We start from the raw sequence: 19,058 nt of genomic DNA, 5'->3' as shown, positions 1-19,058 counted from the left end.
AGTCCATTCTCCTATGTACTAACCTGCTTGCAAAGTGCTCTATCCTTGAGTGAGTATCTGCATGGGGGAGCATCGGAGAGGAGGCCGGCCTGCAAGACATGTGACATTAAAATTTCCAAAAGCATATGCAAACTGCTAATAGTAAAATAGTCTATCTTAAACACTTATTATTCACATTAAAGAGATAGGGCAGTCGTATGATTTGGATGGTACTTTAGATATGTAAATAGAACAGATGGTTGGCATTCTTGCTTGTGGAGGAATATGTGAAAACCAGACTCACGTATCGGCCACTTCAGCTTCTAACACAGACTGCACGGGTAGATAGCCACGCTGAGGGTGTCGACTGAAATACTGTCGGGTCCTGAATTTATTTTTAAGAGTGGTAGCAAAATCCCTCATCTTCTCCCCAGAGGTTGTCTAAGAACAGAAAATGAGGAAAGAAATGTAAGAGGCATGTAAGCTGTATGTCAGCCAAAAACTCCCCTGTGTGCATCTTCTAGCTGAAATCAGTTATGTGCTGTTCCTGGCAGTAACTTCACTGCTCCATTGGGTGGAACTGGTGTTTTTTCTGCCAGCAGTTAAATTGCACAGTGTGACATTCCAGAAAACAAGCAAGCCTAGTTAGTATATATTTCAAGTGTCTAAGCTAAACCTAATCATTTGGGGGCAGCCATATATCAAAGGGATCTAAACCCCCAAAAGTAATTGATATAAACTTACGCAGTGTGCTGCTTTGAGCACGTTTGCAGCTTACATTCATTTTCTATTTTAGATGCTTCTGAGATATTTTCTTTTTCATATTGCTAATGCCAGGCTTTTTGTACAACCGACAGTCAGCAACTCAAGGTTTAAATGAGTGACTAGGGATCTCTTGTTGGACTGGACCAGTCAAGAATTAGTGTTGCTTTTGATATTGTCGATGCATGTATGCAGTCTGGCTTTGATCTGTGCATTCATTAATTCTTGTAGCTTCCTGATTGGAAATCCTGCTATGCGGTCTATGCCATTTACCACACTTTTTTCTGCTTTTAACATCTTTATTGCTAGGACTTCTTGTGATGAAGGCTTGTTCAGTACTCACGGGTGTGTAATATTCCATTATTGGATAGTGGAGTTTGTTCACTTTCCCAGCCTGGCCAGTAAGAAAGCAGGACTGACAGATATCCACTCCAAACTGTTTCAGGCTGCGGTACCTGGAAAAGACGGAGAAGTCTGAACTTGAGTTCTAGGATGAGAGGCACATGGACAAACCACTACAGGTGATGGTGCAATGCCAGAGGGGACAGAGGAGACTAAGAACAGAAGGACTGTGATGGAATTAAGAATATAGCAAAGTCGTAGATGGATTATGGGCACACATTTGAATGTGGGCTACATTTGAATGTGGCTTACAAGTAAAAAAAGGTTGGGGACCCTTTTTTACGAGTGAGCTACATTCAAATGTAGAAGTTTTTGGAGAGCAACATAAGCATGAAAAAAGTCCCTGAAGATGCCAATTATGAGCTGTGATGGTCTATTGGCAGTCTACAGTATATAATATAACACAAAATCCCCTGTATGGAAATTATACAACATGCTAGAGCCTACAGTATCTACTACCCCTCTGCCCTTAACCCTGCTCTTTTTTTCAGTTATTCTATTACACGTTATTATACCTTATAAATAACAACTACCTTTGCATATATAGGAAAGGTGCAAACAGTTTATAATTACTTGCAAGTATTCTTGCCCCTTATACACAGCAAATAAAAATACTTGTAGTATACACAGATGTACAGGTATATTTCATATAATACTTTTAAGTTATTAAAGGGGTGGTTAACTTTTAGTATGTTATAGAATGGCTAATTCTAAACAACTTTTCAAAAAAACAAATCCGCTGTAAGGCTACAAATGTATTGTTATTGCTACTTTTTATTACTTAACTTTCTATTCAGGCCCTTTCCTATTCATATTCCAGTCTTTTATTCATTGCATGGTTGCTATGGTAATCTGGACAATAGCATCCAGATTGCTGAAACTGAAAAGCTGCTGAATAAAAAGCTACATAACTCAAAAACCACAAATAATATAAAAGGAAGACCAATTGCAAATTGTCTCACACTTTGCATTATACTAAAAGGGAATTTAAAAATGAACAAACCCTTTAAACAAAGATTATGTGAAGTCAAATGAAAAATTCACCAGCTCCGTAGAGTAAAAAGCTTCAGAAATTGTATTGTTTTACAGCCTTTCAACAGTTGGCTCAAAAATAAAACATGTAAGGACACAAGAGCTCTTTCTACCCACAGCTATAATCATGGCTAAGGCCAAGCTGCATTATAGCTGAAAATTATGGTGGCTTCATTGTTTGTTTGTCTGTAATTTAATGGCATGTTTTATATGAAAGCTCAGGTACATCTATTTATGCAAAACAGGTTAATAATAATATTAGAACAGTCAATACATATATATATTTTTGTCTGCTACTATTCAGAAGAAAAACTTTATCTGCCAAATTATTAACACTAATTTATACAGGGAATAACGCCCCCCAGCTTTAAACTATAAGGATATTATATAGAGGAGTTTTAATGGATCATATAAGGTCAGACATCAATTAGCACTGCATGTAATTGGTGACCTTCTATATTTTCCAGGACATTCACAGCCTTTGTGTATTACAGACAGATTGTGTACACACCTGAAGCCTTTTATTGGACACTGTTTACAGAGAGAACACTTTGTTTGGTGTTTGACAGTCTCAGCTAAAGTCACACGATGTAGAACTGGGAGCCAGACCATAGACTGAGGCTCTAAGCTACCCCATTCCAAAAACTGAGAGAGCTCTAAGTGTGCCGTTCCATTACCCTGTCAATAGAAAAGTCAAAGTTAAAGCAGGACTCATCGATCCACACCAAAACAAAGACACATGCTAACATTTTTAACAGAGATTTTCTGTATTTTCACTAATCTGCTCTGCAACCTAAGGCTGATCCCAACCAAAGTAACTACAGGAAAATACTTACAAATCGGAAGCAGCTCCGAACACTTGGCTCCACATTACTTCCCCCAAAGGCTGCAACCTCTCCCAGCTGCCGGGGGATCTGGATGGCTTCATGAAGGAGAAGACCAAGCTGCCTCTGGTCACAGGTGCTCCCTGGGCTGGTGACCTGAGAGAAAAGGTCTGTAGAGGCAAAATGTATTACAAACTGGGGGTTATTTATAAAAACTGGGCAATTTTGCTCAATGCAGTAACCCATGGAATCCAATCAGATGTTTGCTTTTACTGTTGTACCTGCAACTGTACACGGTAAAATTTTGCGGAGATCGGTCGTTTGGTCGATCGGACAGGTTTGATTTTGTCCCGTCTGATCCCGCCGGAGCCCATTGCGCTCTCATCGTAATCTGATCGTTCAGCCATAGGTTCAGATTACCCCCTATATAGCCATGCCCGTTAGTGGCATATTGGGGAAAGATCGGCTTGTTTGGCGATGTTGCCAAACGAGCGGATTTTTTCGTCTATGGCCACCTTAACACACTACACCCCAGACCGATCGTCTTGGCAAGATTACCTTCAACTGAAAGAGATATGGACATAGAGTGGACATAGAGTAGCAGGTCGCTCTACTACACAACTAGAGGTCAACTGAAAACCTGTAAGGACTTATTATAATCTTTAATTGTAATTTTTTTTTTATTTGCACAGCGGGACCTTATATGAAATATATATCCACCCGATGATCCGTATGATGCCACCTGATTTTTACTCCTGCAGGCCCTAAAAATATAACGTAACTTGAAAAGATGCTTACTAGTTGCTGCAATAGACGAAGCAGCCTTATAACTAATACCATACTGTATGTATCAATGTATGATCAGTTTATTGGTAATATTTCTTATGCAATTTTTATGACGAAACGGTTGGAAGGAGCGGATTCTTGGGGTTTGACGCTAAAGCTGGCCATAGATGTTGAGATTTTTAAAAGATTTGATCCTCATCATGAGACCACGATTATCTCAGAACGATCATACAAATTGTCCATCAATTAAAAATACCAATTTGCCAGGAAAACAAAGGGCCTGCTTGGCCCTGCAAACATAGATAGATTGCACTGGGACCAACAAAGATTTTTTAACCTGGCCGATCAATTTCCTGACAGATCTTTCGAATCCCACTAACCGCATAATAATTTCGAAGGATTGGTCGGACTTCGGTAAAAATCGGTCATTCGGGAAGAAAAATCTTTGCGTCTATGGGTCCTTAACTCGGATATGATCCGATAACACTTTTTGACTTAGTAACAATTTGTTTCTTTATGTCTTCACACCGTGACATATGTATTTAATTTTAAGTATTTTTATGTAGCAGGTTCACTAGCACGATTGATTGTTTCTTTGTTTACATCATTCTTGTTTTTTCTGGACTTTTCTAACCTTTTTGTAAATGGTTGATTTAAATTACGATTCCTGTGGTAGCCTAGTAAAATGGCTACACATCACACACTCCCTGTACATCATGCACTTTCTCGCCAGACTTTGTATACGAACCGTTGAGCGTATTATTGTTTCACTTTGAAAAAGGCTGGTGTTCCATCCGAAACGTTAGTTTATGTGGCCACAATAAAAACCTTTTTGATCTTCTATAAGACCTGAGAGTGCTTCTTCTATGGACTAAGATAATATTGATATTTTGAGGACTGCACCCAGGCATTCTTTTTCCTTTTTTCGTGAGTGCTCGCATCCGTTACAAGTTTTATATATATATATATATATATATATATATATATATATATATATATATATATATATATATATATATATGTATATATATATATTTGTCTGCTGTCTCTATCACTTTTCTCTTTCTCTCTAATGCTGAATTGATCCTTTCTAAATAGGGTTGCCACCTGGCCGGTATTTTACAGGCCTGGTCGGTAAAAATGATTGTTGATCCCAATGTTATTAATAGGGAAAAAAGATAAATATATAGAAAGGTATTTTTTTCCAGGAAAGGTGGCAACCCTATTTCCTGGTCATCCCCAGGCAGCATAGTAAAAACACACGGGTTATGTCTCCTCACTGTCAGTTACCAGAAGAAACGCCCACTCTCGTAATAAATACTCACCCTCCCCTCTCTCACGCGTCTTTGTTTTCTTCTGTCAGTTCCGGGTGGCCACTCATCGATCCTCTGGGATCCAATTACCGGGTGCAGTTTTTTCTGGCAGCTCTCTCCACCCGAAGCCCTGGCGTTATCAGCGTTAGCTGTGTGTCTGGGGATCCCGTTGCAGCAGGGGATAACATATATGCCGCTCAGGCACCTTCAGCGTTAGCGCTATGGGCAAGGTGCGTGTCGCACCAGTAGTGACGTCATCACGGCGTTCAGGAGTTTTAAAAAGTTGCCGGTTACAGAGCGCACTGCTCTCAGTAGCTGCCGATTGGAGATGGAACCGGCTGCCCTAAAACGTGCTGCTGCTAAACCTTCAGGGTGAGTGGTTAACCTAGGATTTTAATTTTAATTTTTATTTTTCTGCGAAAAAAGCTGCTGCTAATTATCTTCCTGCTATTGCAGTGATTCTACCCCGGCTGAAGATCCTCCTAGTAAAAGACGCCATGGGAAAGAAGGATCCTGCAGGGCGTGTGATAACCCAGTATTAAAAGGCAAGAAGCTGTGCCGTGACTGCCTAGATGGCTATGCCTCAAGGGAGGAAGGTTATAGTAAGGAGAAAGTCCAGCCTGCTGCCCCTGCTACAGTTGTAGATCAAGCTGCTGTTATGAAGTGGATAAAGGAGGCAGTGGGTGAGTCCATGAAACAACATCATAGAGGTTCGGCTTCTAAACCTTCTACATCTGCTATGCTGCAGGATTCATCCTCTGAGGGAGAATATTTGTCCTCAACAGAGGAAGATAAAAATGAGGAAGGGACATTTGACACCAAGTTAGTTCCTTCGCTTATAAAGGCCATAAGACAGACTTTAAGTCTGGAAGATCAGCAACAGGAGAATTCTTCAAAATCACTTTTTGTTAAAAAGAGAAAGCTAACTTTTCCTGTTCATCCAGAGATTAAAGATCTAATGAGTCAGGAATGGAAGACATATAAGAAGACTCCAGTAGAGACAAAATTATCTGTACTGTATCCTTTTCTAGCCGAAGACATGCAGATCTGGGATAATCCCCCATCGGTAGATGCTCCTGTGGCCCGTTTATCAAAGAAGACAGCTCTGCCAATCGATGATGTGTCAGCACTAAAGCACCCTATGGACAGGCGGATGGAGATTGATTTAAAGAGGGCATATATGACAGCAGGAGCAACCTGTAAACCAGCGGTGGCAATAGTATCGGTGGCAAAAGCGATGTCCTTGTGGGTGGATAATTTAGAACAGGCAGTTAGAGAGGAATCACAGGAAGAGAATATCTGTGAGGCCCTAGCAGACATCAAGAAAGCAGCAGAGTTTTGTCTGGAAGCAGCAGTGGATATTTCAAGATTGTCGGCACGTAGTATGGCCTATAATGTGGCTGCTCGTAGAGCACTGTGGCTGCGTACATGGTACGCAGATACGGCATCTAAAAGTACTCTTTGCAGACTACCTTTTGAAGGAGGTCGTCTGTTTGGCAAGTCCCTTGATGAATTGATTTCTAAGTCTTCAGGAGGTAAGAGCACCTTATTGCCACAGACCAAGCGTCCTCAAGAGGTCTCTAGAAGACAGTATGACAGATATCCGTCCAGACGAAAGGAGGAAGCAAAGGCTTATAGGCCTGGGAGAGAGTACAGATCAAATTGGCGGTCGGGGCAGACTGGGTTTTTTCGTTTCCCCAAGGGTAAGAATGCTCCAAAGCCGCAGTCCAAGCCCCAATGAGATGAGGCCGGCCCCACCCCCCTTAGTAGGAGCAAGGCTTCTGAAATATCAGGAGGTGTGGGCCAGAGAAACAGACGACAGATGGGTCAATTTAGTGGTCTCAAGGGGGTATCTCTTAGAGTTCCACAGAAGACCTACAGGAAGCCACTTTATTTCTTCAAAAAGAGCTCTAAAATTTTCAGATCATCTGCTTTTTCAGCAATACATAGAAGAGTTGCTGGCCAAGGAGGCGATTGTTCCAGTCCCTGCCAGGCTGCAAGGTCAGGGGTTTTACTCACCACTTTTTCTTGTAACAAAGGCTTCAGGAGAATTACGACCAATCTTAGATTTAAGAAGGTTGAACAAGTTTTTGAGGACGCAAAGGTTCAAGATGGAATCTTTGGCAACTATCAAGTCAGTAGTTCACGAGGGAGATTGGTTAGCATCCCTGGATCTGAAGGATGCATATTTGCATGTGCCTGTGGCAGAGGAGCATCAGCAATTCCTCAGATTTGCTTGGGAGAGCAATCATTATCAGTTCCGTTGCCTTCCCTTTGGCCTGTCAACCTCACCCAGAACATTCTCCAAAGTCCTAGTAGTTCTGATAGCGAAACTAAGACAGGAGAAGATCGAAATTTATCATTACCTGGACGATCTATTGATAGTAGCAAGGGAGAAAGAGATTCTCTTGCAGCAGGTAGCAAGGGTGGAATTTGTTCTCCAGCATTTTGGCTGGGTTCTGAATCGGAAGAAGAGTCAGCCAGATCCCACACAGAGGATAATCTATTTGGGAGCCCTTCTCGATACCAGATTAGGGATGATATCACTTCCAGTAAAGAAGATCCAACATATAGTCACACAAGCCAAAATGTTGGAGAGTCACCAATTCATTCCAGCAAGACAGTTCATGAGTTTCCTAGGCCTACTAACCTCAACCTTAGAGTTGGTGAGATGGGCGAGATGGAATATGAGGCCAATTCAAAATTGGTTTCTTGTGACATGGGACCGGAACAGGGGAGATTGGTCCCAGAAAATTCAGATACCCAGTCATCTAAAAGATCACCTTCACTGGTGGCAGAATGCAGCCAACCTTCGGAGGGGGTTTCCCTTGGAGGAGCCAGACTGGCTAGAGATCTACACGGATGCATCTGGAGTAGGCTGGGGAGCACATGTGGAGGAATGGGCAGTGCAAGGGTTTTGGAAGAACGGAAAGTCTCACTTACCTTCGAATGTCCTGGAGTTGAGGGCAATCAAGGAGGCCCTGAAGTCCTTACAGCCAGTCCTGTTGGGGGGCGCAGTGAAGATAAGATCGGACAACGCCTCAGCTGTGGCATATATAAGGAAACAGGGGGGAACTGGCAGTATCAAGTTACTGAAAGAGACTCTACCGATCATGGAATGGGCACAACGTCACCTGTTGGACATAACAGCAGTCCATGTACCAGGGATCCAAAATCAACAAGCAGATATGTTGAGCAGGTACCCGTTGGAGAGAGGGGAATGGGAGTTGAACCCACAGATCTTCGATTGGATAACTTCCAGATGGGGTCTTCCCAGAGTAGACCTCATGGCCTCAGAGAAGAATCACAAAATCAAATCATTTTTTTCGAGATACCAATCGAAATTAGCAATAGCAGTGGATGCATTCTCCCAGACTTGGGAGGGTCTTTGGGCCTATGTGTTTCCCCCTTTTCCCCTAATCTTCAAGGTCCTCAGGAAAATATTACAGTCGAAGATGGAGGTCATAGCCATTATTCCCAATTGGCCGCGCAGGCCCTGGTTCCCTCTACTGAGGAGGCTGGCAGTCCAGGAGCCAATGCTGCTGCCAGCAGTGGAGGATCTGCTGATCCAGGGGCTATACCTGCATCCGAATCCTCATTCCCTCAGATTGGCGGCTTGGAGGTTGAGAGGTCAGTCCTGGAGAAACAAGGATGCTCCAGGTCATTGATAAATACGTTGATGAAAGCCAGAAAGAGTGGTACTGCAGTAGTTTATCATAAGATCTGGGATAGATTTTCCTCATGGGCAGGTGGTTGTCAGGTCAACCCCTTTTCTCCTTCTACTGTTTCTATACTAGAATTTCTACAATCAGGCCTGGAACATGGATTAAGTTTGAGTTCCTTAAAAGTGCAAGTATCAGCTTTATCAGCAGTGTTGGGTAAAAGATGGGCAGAAGAGCCTTTGATTGAACAATTTTTCAAGGCAGTAATTAGAATTAGACCTCCGATAAAGAAGTCGGCACCGCCTTGGGATTTGCCCCTAGTTTTACAAGGTCTTTCTGTGATACCATTTGAACCTATTGAGGAAATATCGTTGTGGCTACTGTCATTGAAAACAGCACTGTTGGTGGCACTGACATCAGCCAGGAGAGTGGGGGAGCTGCAAGCTCTGTCAGCGGAAGAACCTTATACAGTCTTCCATGAGGACAAAGTAGTTCTAAGACCAGTTCAGGCTTTCTTCCAAAGATCGTTACAAAATTTCACATTAATGAACCAATCATTTTACCTGCGTTTCCGGGTGAGGAGGAGGCTAATCCATTGGATGTGAAGAGATGCCTACAGATGTATATTGAGAAGACTAGAGCTCTGAGAAAATCAGAGAGGCTGTTTGTGATACCTGGAGGATCAAGGAAAGGTCAGGCAGCATCGAAACCAACCCTTAGCAGGTGGATTGTGAAAGCTATCTCAAAGGCTTATGAGGTGCAGGGTAGAGCATCACCTGGAGAAGTGAGGGCACATTCAGCAAGAAGTATGGCAGCCTCATGGGCGGCGGAAGCAGGAGTCTCATCTGAGGCAATCTGCAAGGCAGCTACTTGGGCATCATCCAACACATTTATAAAACATTATAAATTGGATGTGTTTTCAGCTTCAGACAAAAAATTTGGGCAGGCTGTATTGTCTGCATCATGAAAATAAAAGAGATTCAGCATTATAGCCTGTTTTTTCTTTATTCCCACCTCTAAGATGTTATTGCTTTGGTATTACCCGTGTGTTTTTACTATGCTGCCTGGGGATGACCAGGAAAGGAGAAAATTGTTTCATACTTACCGTAATTTTCCTTTCCTGGTCATCCCCACGGCAGCATACCCACCCTAATGTGTATGTTTGTTTTGTAGCGTTGAACAAAGACGCGTGAGAGAGGGGAGGGTGAGTATTTATTACGAGAGTGGGCGTTTCTTCTGGTAACTGACAGTGAGGAGACATAACCCGTGTGTTTTTACTATGCTGCCGTGGGGATGACCAGGAAAGGAAAATTACGGTAAGTATGAAACAATTTTCTCCTTTCCAAACACTTTAGTGCTCCCTTGCAAGTCATACTCACATTGCAACTTTCCCTTCACATCACAGTCACACAAGAACACAATCCCAGCCTTAAACGAAAGGACCCTGATCCGCCCATTTCTTGCTCTGAAAGAACAAAACAGAATGAAAGACTATGGGAACAATGTAACATAGCAACATAGTAAGTTAAGTTTAAAAAGGACAAACGTCCATCAAGTTAAACCTTTTAACGCTATTTTAACCTGCCTAACTTTTAGTTGGTCCAGAGGAAGGAAAAAAAACATTTGAAACATCTCCAATTTGCCTTAGAGGGGGTATAAATTCCTTCCTGACTCCAAAATAGCAATCGGATCATTCCCTGGATCAACTTGTACTATGAGATATCTTTCATAACCCTGTATTCCTTCACTTGCTAAAAAAACATCCACTACAATACTGATATGACAGCCTGTAATATAAGGCAAAGGATTGCTAATAGAGAAATGGAAAAAAGAAAGTATAGGATATGTAATAGAGATGAATAATTTAAAGGAAAGTCACAATCACTTAGGAGTGCCAAAAGTTAGCCCACCCCCCAAGTGATTGTAATCACTTACCTGAAACCCGTGGCCTGTGGAGGGTCTGATGCATGTGCAGTAGAGTGAAAAATTCAGTACTGAAAATTTCACTGTACTGTGCATCGACATCCACACAAAGAACAAAGAAGTAGGAAGAGGCTTTCTCAGTGGTGCTCACTAGGAGCATCCCGGACTAGGGAACTTTTCTGCTTATAGGACAACCAACTGGCTGGGGGTATCAGGTAATTGATTATAATGCCTTTATTCATAAATTGACACAGACCAACGCAGCAACATTTCAGGTCTACCTCCTTGACCCTTTTTCAAGCTAAAAACTTGAAAAAGGTAAACCTGAAACTTCGCTGTGCTGGTCTGTGCCAATTCATGAATAAAGGCATTATAATTATATGAAGATTACAGAGTGGGGTGCTGTCCAGATTTTAAAGATTCCCAGGCTTACTTCATAGCTGCACTGATAGCTCAGCCCAGTCCTGAGTCAGTGGCTGACTCAGGATATGATCCATAAAGCTTTAATAAAAATTAATGTAAACAAGGCTCCAGGGCCTGATGGCATACACCCCCAGGTTCTAAGAGAGCTTAGTTTTATTTTCTCCAATTCGCTTTCATCTGGTATGGTACCTATGGATTGGAGGAAAGCTGATGTCATTCCAATTTTTAAAAAGGGATTAGGATCTCAGCCTGGCAATTATAGGCCAGTACGTTTGACATCTGTGGTGGGGAAATTATTTGAAGTCTTGTTAAGGGATCACATTTAAAATTTTGTCCTAGTGAATGGCATTATGAGCAGCAATCAGCATGGCTTTATAAAGGATAATTCATGTCAGACATATTTGATTGCTTTTTATGATGAGGTAAGTAAGATGCTGGACAGTGGGGGGGGGCAGTAGATGTGATCTATTTGGATTTTGCCAAAGCATTTGATACGGTGTCCACAAACGACTGATTTCTAAACTAAGGTTTGTTGGGCTTAATGAAGTCGTTTGCACATGGATCGGAAACTGGCTACAGGATTGGGTACAGAGGGTGGTTGTTAATAGTACATTCTCTACTTAGAGTAAGGTTCTTAGTGGGGTCCCTCAGGGCTCAGTATTGGGTCCACTTTTATTTAACTTGTTTATTAATGACTATGGGGAGGGTATTGTAAGTAATGTATCAGTGTTTGCAGATGACACAAAACTATCCAGCCCAATTAATTCCATCAAGATGTGGCATCCTTGCAACAGGATCTTGACAAACTGGCAATCTGGGCAGCTAAGTGGCAAATGAGATTCAATGTTGATAAATGTAAAGTCATGCACCTGGGATGTAAAAATATCCAAGCCACTTATACCCTTAATGGGACTGCACTAGGCGAATCCATCATGGAAAAGGACCTTGGAGTCCTTGTAGATGATAAACTTGGCTGTAGCAAGCAATGCCAGTCAGTAGCATCAAGGGCAAATAAGGTCTTGAGTTATATCAATATTCACGGCAGGAAGCAGTCATCCTTCCACTTTATAGAGCACTGGTAAGGCTCCATCTAGAATATGCCGTACAGTTTTGGTCTCCATCACTCAAACAGAACATTATTGTATTAGAGAGAGTACAGAGAAGGGCAATTAAGCTGGTAAAAGGTATGGAAAATCTTAGCTATGAAGAAAGACTGGCCAAATTGTTCACACTGGAGAAGAGGCGTTTAAGGGGTGATATGGTAACTATATATAAATATATAAGGGGATCATATAATTATCCCTCTAATGCTATATTTACCAGCAGGTCTTTCCAGCTGACACAAGGTGACCCATTCCGTTTAGAAGAAAAGTGGTTCCACTTAAATATTCAGAAGGGGTTTTTTCAGAAGTGAGAGCTGTGAAGATGTGGAATTCTCTCCCTGAATCAGTTGTACAGGCTGATACATTAGATAGCCTTAAGAAGGGGTTGGATGGCTTTTTAGCAAGTGAGGGAATACAGGGTTATGGAAGATAGCTCATAGTACAAGTTGATCCAGGGACTAGTCAGATTGCCATTTTGGAGTCAGGAAGGAATTTTTCCCCCTCTGAGGCAAATTGGAGAGGCTTCAGGTGGGGTGTTTTTTGCCTTCCTCTGGATCAACTGGCAGTTAGGCAGGTTAAAAAAAGAGAAAAGGTTGAACTTGATGGACATGTGTCTTTTTTCAACCTAACTTACTATGTTACTATGTTTCTAAGTATTGTTGGTCCTGTGACCTGAACACAGACTTGCACCTGGTAAAGAAATGAAGGTAGTAACATAGTAACTTATGTTGAAAAAAGACACACATCCATCAAGTTCAACCTTTTAAGTCTAAATAAAACCTCTCTAACTGCTAATTGATCCAGAGGAAGGCAAAAAGAAAACATTTGAAGCCTCTCCACTTTGTCTCAGAGGGGGAAAAATCCTTCCTGACTGGCAATCGGCCATGTGGTCCTCCCTTCCCTTCCTATGCCACTACCTCATCTAACCTGTCTTCTATGGAATCCTTTACTACACCCTCCCCCCATGCCTAGTTTAAAATCTCATCCAACCCTATAGCCATGTTTTCTCCAAAATTTGATGTGTTAGTGACTGTTAGCAACTATATCAGGTAAGTGAATACAATAACTGGGGAGTGCCTAAGTTTTGGTACCCCCCCCCCCCGAGTGATTGTTGCCTTCTCTTCTCCTTTAACTATAATATTTACATACTTTCAAAGTACATGTGACTGTGGGATAATAGCAAGAAAAAAAAGGTTGGTGTTGCCAATGCATATGCTGTTTAGTAAATTCTCTTTAGAATATCAGCCATGGCTGTGAGGCTAGTGATGCCGATTCTGGGACATACTTGGATGCTGAGAAAGTGCACCAAAGGCCTCACCCATCAAAGACATTTAGCAGCCAGTTGAGCGTCAGGTCCACACACAAGGGAACATTGACCAGAAGTCCTCTCTCTTCTTCCAGCCGTTCATACAAAGAGCTAAGGCAGCGAATTACATCCAGCACATCCAGGTAGCGCTCTGGTGATTGCAGAGTATCGCAGGTAAATATCTGAGACAGGAGTGGGAGAGTGACGAGATCCACTAAGAGGAAAGCCAGAGAGAGAGAGAGAGATATGGCAACCATGAACATAATAGTGAGGAATCAGAAACAATTACAGAAATTAGGAGGAAATAAACAGAGAAAGGAATAACAAAGAAGGTGAAAGAGAGAGTGATCAGACACAGTTTTAACTGTTACTTTAAAAATGTGGGAAGTAGGACATTTTATATGTACAGTATATTTTAAATTAAAGCAGATTCCACTTCCTGGTTTTGGTTAAGATTTCTTTCCTGTTGCTGTTTCTGCCAAATCTATTTTGTACAGTACAAAATAGAGGTAGTTTTCTATACACTGCAGCCTTAATGCAACTGCAACCCAGTTGAGGTGGAGCTATATGTAGTGTTGGGTTTCTAAACATGTTCTTAGTTCTCAGAATAACTTTTTAGATGTGCAACAGCATGTATGCAGCTTTGCAATCCGAATTGTCCATCTCCTACTGAATAGAGCCTATATTTGTTATAGGAAACCATTAGTCAAACAGGAGAAAATCCCAGGCCTGCACGGTAACATTTAGACTTTATTTGTACACCCTCATTAGCAACTTTGAAAAATATACTTCCTTGACTATTAAGTGATTGACCTGGAACAGATTTTCTTACACAAAAGGTTTAATGAAAATAGGCTGACAATACTGCAGGGGTGTAACTGCAGGGGTGCAGTAAAGCCATAATTAAGGTGCAATTTCAAAATATCTTGGTATTATAGGCCAATTTACAAATGCTTTGGAGCCCCAAATTGAATTTTTGTGGGACCCAGTAATATCTAGTTATGCCACTGCAATACTGGATCATGTGCTGCTAGCATTCATTTTTTAAGGAAAACAAAGAATCATATGATCCTATAATTAACATTGCACCCCTCTGCATCCTAAGTATATGTGCTCCCCTTTCCCATGCTTACGTCTAAGAGCTTTCTGTACCCTTCGAAGTTTCATTGCTGTACGATATGCTGAAAATTTTATGTTGTTTAAATCTCCTAAAAAAGATATGAGAGAAAAAGTATGAGAGAGAGGAAAATTGAGCATTAATGAGTATGTATATATATATATATATATATATATATATATATATATATATATATATATATATATATAATACTCTCCAGAAGAAGCCGCACAACTCAGGACTTATTGCAAAGTAATAAATTTATTTAGACACACTAACGTTTCGGCTGCCACACCAGCCTTTGTCAAAGGCTGGTGTGGCAGCCGAAACGTTAGTGTGTCTAAATAAATTTATTACTTTGCAATAAGTCCTGAGTTGTGCGGCTTCTTCTGGAGAGGATCGTATGAAGTGTTTTGAGGGATGCACCCAGGCAATGAGAGGACTTTTATCGTGAGTGCTGGGAGTTTGGGGAAGTATATATATATATATATATATATATATATATATATATATATATATATACAGAAATGCCAGCCAGTCACAAGCGCATGTGAGCTACCATACATTCACAACATGGGAGTTGATTATACAAGCATAAATCAATAAAGCATGGGCAGTGTCTTCAGCATGCACAGAACATATGAAATGAACATGTATGTACAGAACATTTGCTCTGGTCACATGTGTACAGAGTATCTGACTGTGTCATATATGTATAGGATGTATGGATTTGTTACAAGGTTTTAAAGCACACAAATCTATATATTTATACAAATACAGATTTTAGGGACAGAGGAGAGGACAGACACAGAAAAGGCGCAAGGACAATGGCGGGGTGACAGCTCCTCACCCAGCGCCTGATAAAGCTCTGTCATCTTGGGATGATCCCAGCATGTGGTCTGAGCCTGGTGACTGAGTGTACAAGAAAACACAAAATAAGAGTTAGAGGAAAAGGGAAGAAGAGAAGAGAAAAAAGTGACAGGATAAGAAACAGAATGGAGGAACAGTGGGAGAGGAGAAAGAGAAAAATTAAGCAAGATAAAGAATGATACAGCTACAGACCCTTGTGTGTTACTTACTTGATATAATATGGAACCTTGTTTGGTGAGATGGATCTCTCCCAGGGAACCTGCACTGATGCTGAAACAGAATTCCAAAGGGTAACCATAAGGCTCATTTATGAATGCAAAGCACTAACCTTCAAATGCTATTAACAAGGGTACTTGTGTCTATACCCCCTACCTATCATCTTGCAGTGGGTGATTCCGCCGACAATGCAGTACTTGCTGCTAAATGTGCTTTTATTGCCACAACATGTTTCGGGCTCAATGACCTTTATCAAGTGTTCTACCGTACAAATGAAGACACAAAAATGTATACATTAGTGAGAAAAAGACCTCCCCCTAGGGGTGTTGTGCACAAGTCCATCATAGTCTAAGATGTTTTTCCCTTCCCACCCCTAGATTCGGATTCGGTTTGGTATTCGGCCGAATCTTTCATGAAGGATTCGGGGGTTCGGCCAAATCCAAAATAGTGGATTCGGCACATCCCTAATACAGACACTACTGTATTGAGACACTTCAGCAATGCAAACCATAACCAAACACAGTTGAAATGGATGGTTTCAGAGGTGATTCAGCCCCCACAAAGGGGAGGCAACATGAGGCAATACCTACTACAAAAATAAGGGTTTTGGATAAAAAAAAAAAATTAGACACCTTACAACCACTAGGTATGAACGATAGTTGGAATGTAAAGTGCTATTTGTAACAGAAAGGTGGCAAAGTAATGCATGGAGGTCTATTGCAACAATGTTATTAGTGCAACAATGTTTAGTTACAAAACTGTTAACTACAGTATAACTAAAACAACTACATATAATTATACGTATATTTATATATCTGGCTAGATGTATAAAAGCAAAAGGGTACTACTAAAAAGCAACCATTTAAAGTAAATAATGCTTTTTTAAAGGTGTGAATATCCAAGGTAGGCCAAGAGATTGGCAGTACCGGGTTTTTAATTAATTGATTGAAACACCCACTTTGATCTTTTTTTCACAATCACACTGGACTTATTGGACTAATCAGACTATGATGGGCTTGTGCACAACCCCCATAGGGAGGGGGTCTTTTTCACACTAATATATAAATGTTTGTGTCTTCACTTGTACGGTATAACAAGTACTGCATTGTCGGCTGAATCTCTCAGTAACTCCGTATTAATGTGAATTTTCGTACACCTGAGGTGGGGGTGTATACTGAGATTGAAGAGCCAATTAACTTATCCCTCCTGCCCAGTCATCCTTATCATGTGGATCTTGCAGTGGGTGCCAATGAACATGTCCAGCCTGCTCTGTGAATTTTGAGCAACAGCAGGCAAGCTGCAGATTACAGAGCACACAAATACAAGAGAACATCACCATTAATAGCCTTGAGAATGTCTTACAGCCAGGGTTCAGTAAGATCAGGAGTCTTACTAATGAGTCACATTCATATGTAAAAAGAGTTGGGGAGCAACAAAAACATGAAAAATTTTCTGGGGGTGCCAAATAAGGGATGTGATTGACTATTTGGTAACTGGTTTTTATACAAAAAAGCTTTCTTCCAAGCCAAGAATTAAAAAATAAGCACCTGCTTTGAGGCAATTAGCTCATGAATCACTGGGTGTGGATCACTACTTTAGAGTGTTGATGCCCAGTGCATCACGGCTTAATGCTTTTTTATTGACATTGCATATATCAATGCATTGAAAACAATACCATTGCCTATCAGAAAACTTGCGCCACAATTTGCATACGCACTAGTAAAATCTGCATGGATTTTTTTATTTAATGGGAATACGAGCATTTGCACTTTGGGAGGCTATCCCCAGAGTCCTCAATTAATTCTTCTTCCTGTTTCCTCAAAATATCATAACCTACCAAGCCTTAACACACTGACACAAACTGACAAATGTAGCTGGCATTAAGGAGTACAGACTATGTGACCTAACCCTGACAGTGTGACCTTAAAGGAGAAACAAACCCGTAACATAAAAAAAACCCTACCCCCTTCCCTTTGTAGACCCTTCTCCCCCCGAGCTTAGGTGGTACCCGTGGCAAATGCCCCTAACTTTTTACTTACCCCTCAGTGCAGATTCTCAAAAAAATTGTGACTTTCGGTGCATGAGCAGTTAATTACTCCAACTGCGCATGCGCCGAAAGGTCTGCTCCCGAAGTTTAATGAAGAAAATAAGATGGCTACCGTAAACTGCGGGGGACAGAATCTGCACCGAGGGGTAAGTAAAAAGTTAGGGGCATTTGCCCTGGGTACCACCTAGGCTGGGGGGGAGGGGGGTCTACAAAGTGTAGGGGGGTTTGTTTCTCCTTTAACCGCTACTAGGGTTGCCACCTACTTCACCAGTAATGAAGACCAATTGTACACTCTGTAGCATAGACATTGTAAGTCTATACACCTCTGATGATACACCAGATGAAGGATTGAAATGTATAGAGGAGGCCCTTTTGGAAACAGCTTTGCCCAATGATTTGGTCTTTTATTGCATGGTCTCATCATTGTCCTTAAAAAGAATTACTTTAAGTTTGAGGGAGAATACTACTGGCAGCACCAATGGATGCTGCGGTAGCACCGTCATTTGCTAACCTTTGTGTCCACATGCTAGAAATTAATTATTTTCCTTAAACATAAATACAGTGGCCCTCCTTAATGCTTTCTCCCTCCTTAGTAACTTAGTGGAAAAAGTATCCCTGTCATGTACCTTGGCATAATTATGCAGAGTAGCGGAGCTCTTATGCGTCATCATCTGTATCTTCGGATACTTTTCTTTTCCTTCAGCAATCTTCTGAGCTTTCCGCGCATGCGCAATAGGCACGAATACCAGAATGGTCCCAACTGCGCATGTGCGAAAAATCTCTTTGCCGGTGCTCACTTCCGCGAGGAACCAGAAGATACAGAAGATGGCGCCGGAGAGCTCACTTTTTCCACTGAGTTACTAAGCAGGGAGAAAGCAGTGAGGGGTGCCAATGGACGAATGGGGATGGGGATTTTTGATTAATGGGGGGTTTAAAAACATGGCTGCTGCTTCCACTGCAGTGCGACAGTTTTCAGCAACAGCCTGGCCAATCAGCAAGAAGGATTTGCTTCTGACCTTGTGACCTCTCTGAAGGAAGTTTGGAGCCAAAATGAAAGTGAGGCTGAGGTTAACCAGGAAGAAGAGAATAAGAAGAAAGCATGGACTCTGCGCATTGGCGCAAACTATAAAATTTGCAAACGGTCTTCCACTGTCGGAAGAAGACGCTATATTAATTTCAAGTGACAGTGGACATTTTCATACAAGGCGTGATACTTATATTGTGTAACGTTGTTGTTATTTAACTGTTGTTATTGCACTGTATATATTACATTTCTAACATTAAAAATTCCTG

The 19,058-nt window shown here is 41.4% G+C and overlaps 1 protein-coding gene across 2 annotated transcripts in view; it reads right to left on the bottom strand.

The window, feature by feature from the left end:
• drp2.L (dystrophin related protein 2 L homeolog) overlaps positions 1-19,058 on the bottom strand; it is a 45,232-nt gene that overhangs the window by 8,924 nt on the left and 17,250 nt on the right. For both annotated transcript variants that reach the window (XM_041572551.1, XM_018229640.2), the window contains 10 exons: positions 15,712-15,772; positions 15,483-15,544; positions 14,649-14,723; positions 13,528-13,729; positions 10,140-10,225; positions 3,012-3,169; positions 2,687-2,853; positions 1,085-1,196; positions 284-420; positions 24-89 (listed from right to left, as the gene is read on the bottom strand). In XM_041572551.1, coding sequence (XP_041428485.1) covers positions 24-89; positions 284-420; positions 1,085-1,196; positions 2,687-2,853; positions 3,012-3,169; positions 10,140-10,225; positions 13,528-13,729; positions 14,649-14,723; positions 15,483-15,544; positions 15,712-15,772 — 1,126 coding nt within the window. The remainder of the gene's footprint in view (positions 1-23; positions 90-283; positions 421-1,084; positions 1,197-2,686; positions 2,854-3,011; positions 3,170-10,139; positions 10,226-13,527; positions 13,730-14,648; positions 14,724-15,482; positions 15,545-15,711; positions 15,773-19,058) is intronic.

Source organism: Xenopus laevis, chromosome 8L, assembly GCF_017654675.1.
Source record: "Xenopus laevis strain J_2021 chromosome 8L, Xenopus_laevis_v10.1, whole genome shotgun sequence".
Lineage (NCBI taxonomy): Eukaryota > Metazoa > Chordata > Amphibia > Anura > Pipidae > Xenopus > Xenopus laevis.
This window is presented reverse-complemented; position numbering and strand designations above follow the sequence as displayed.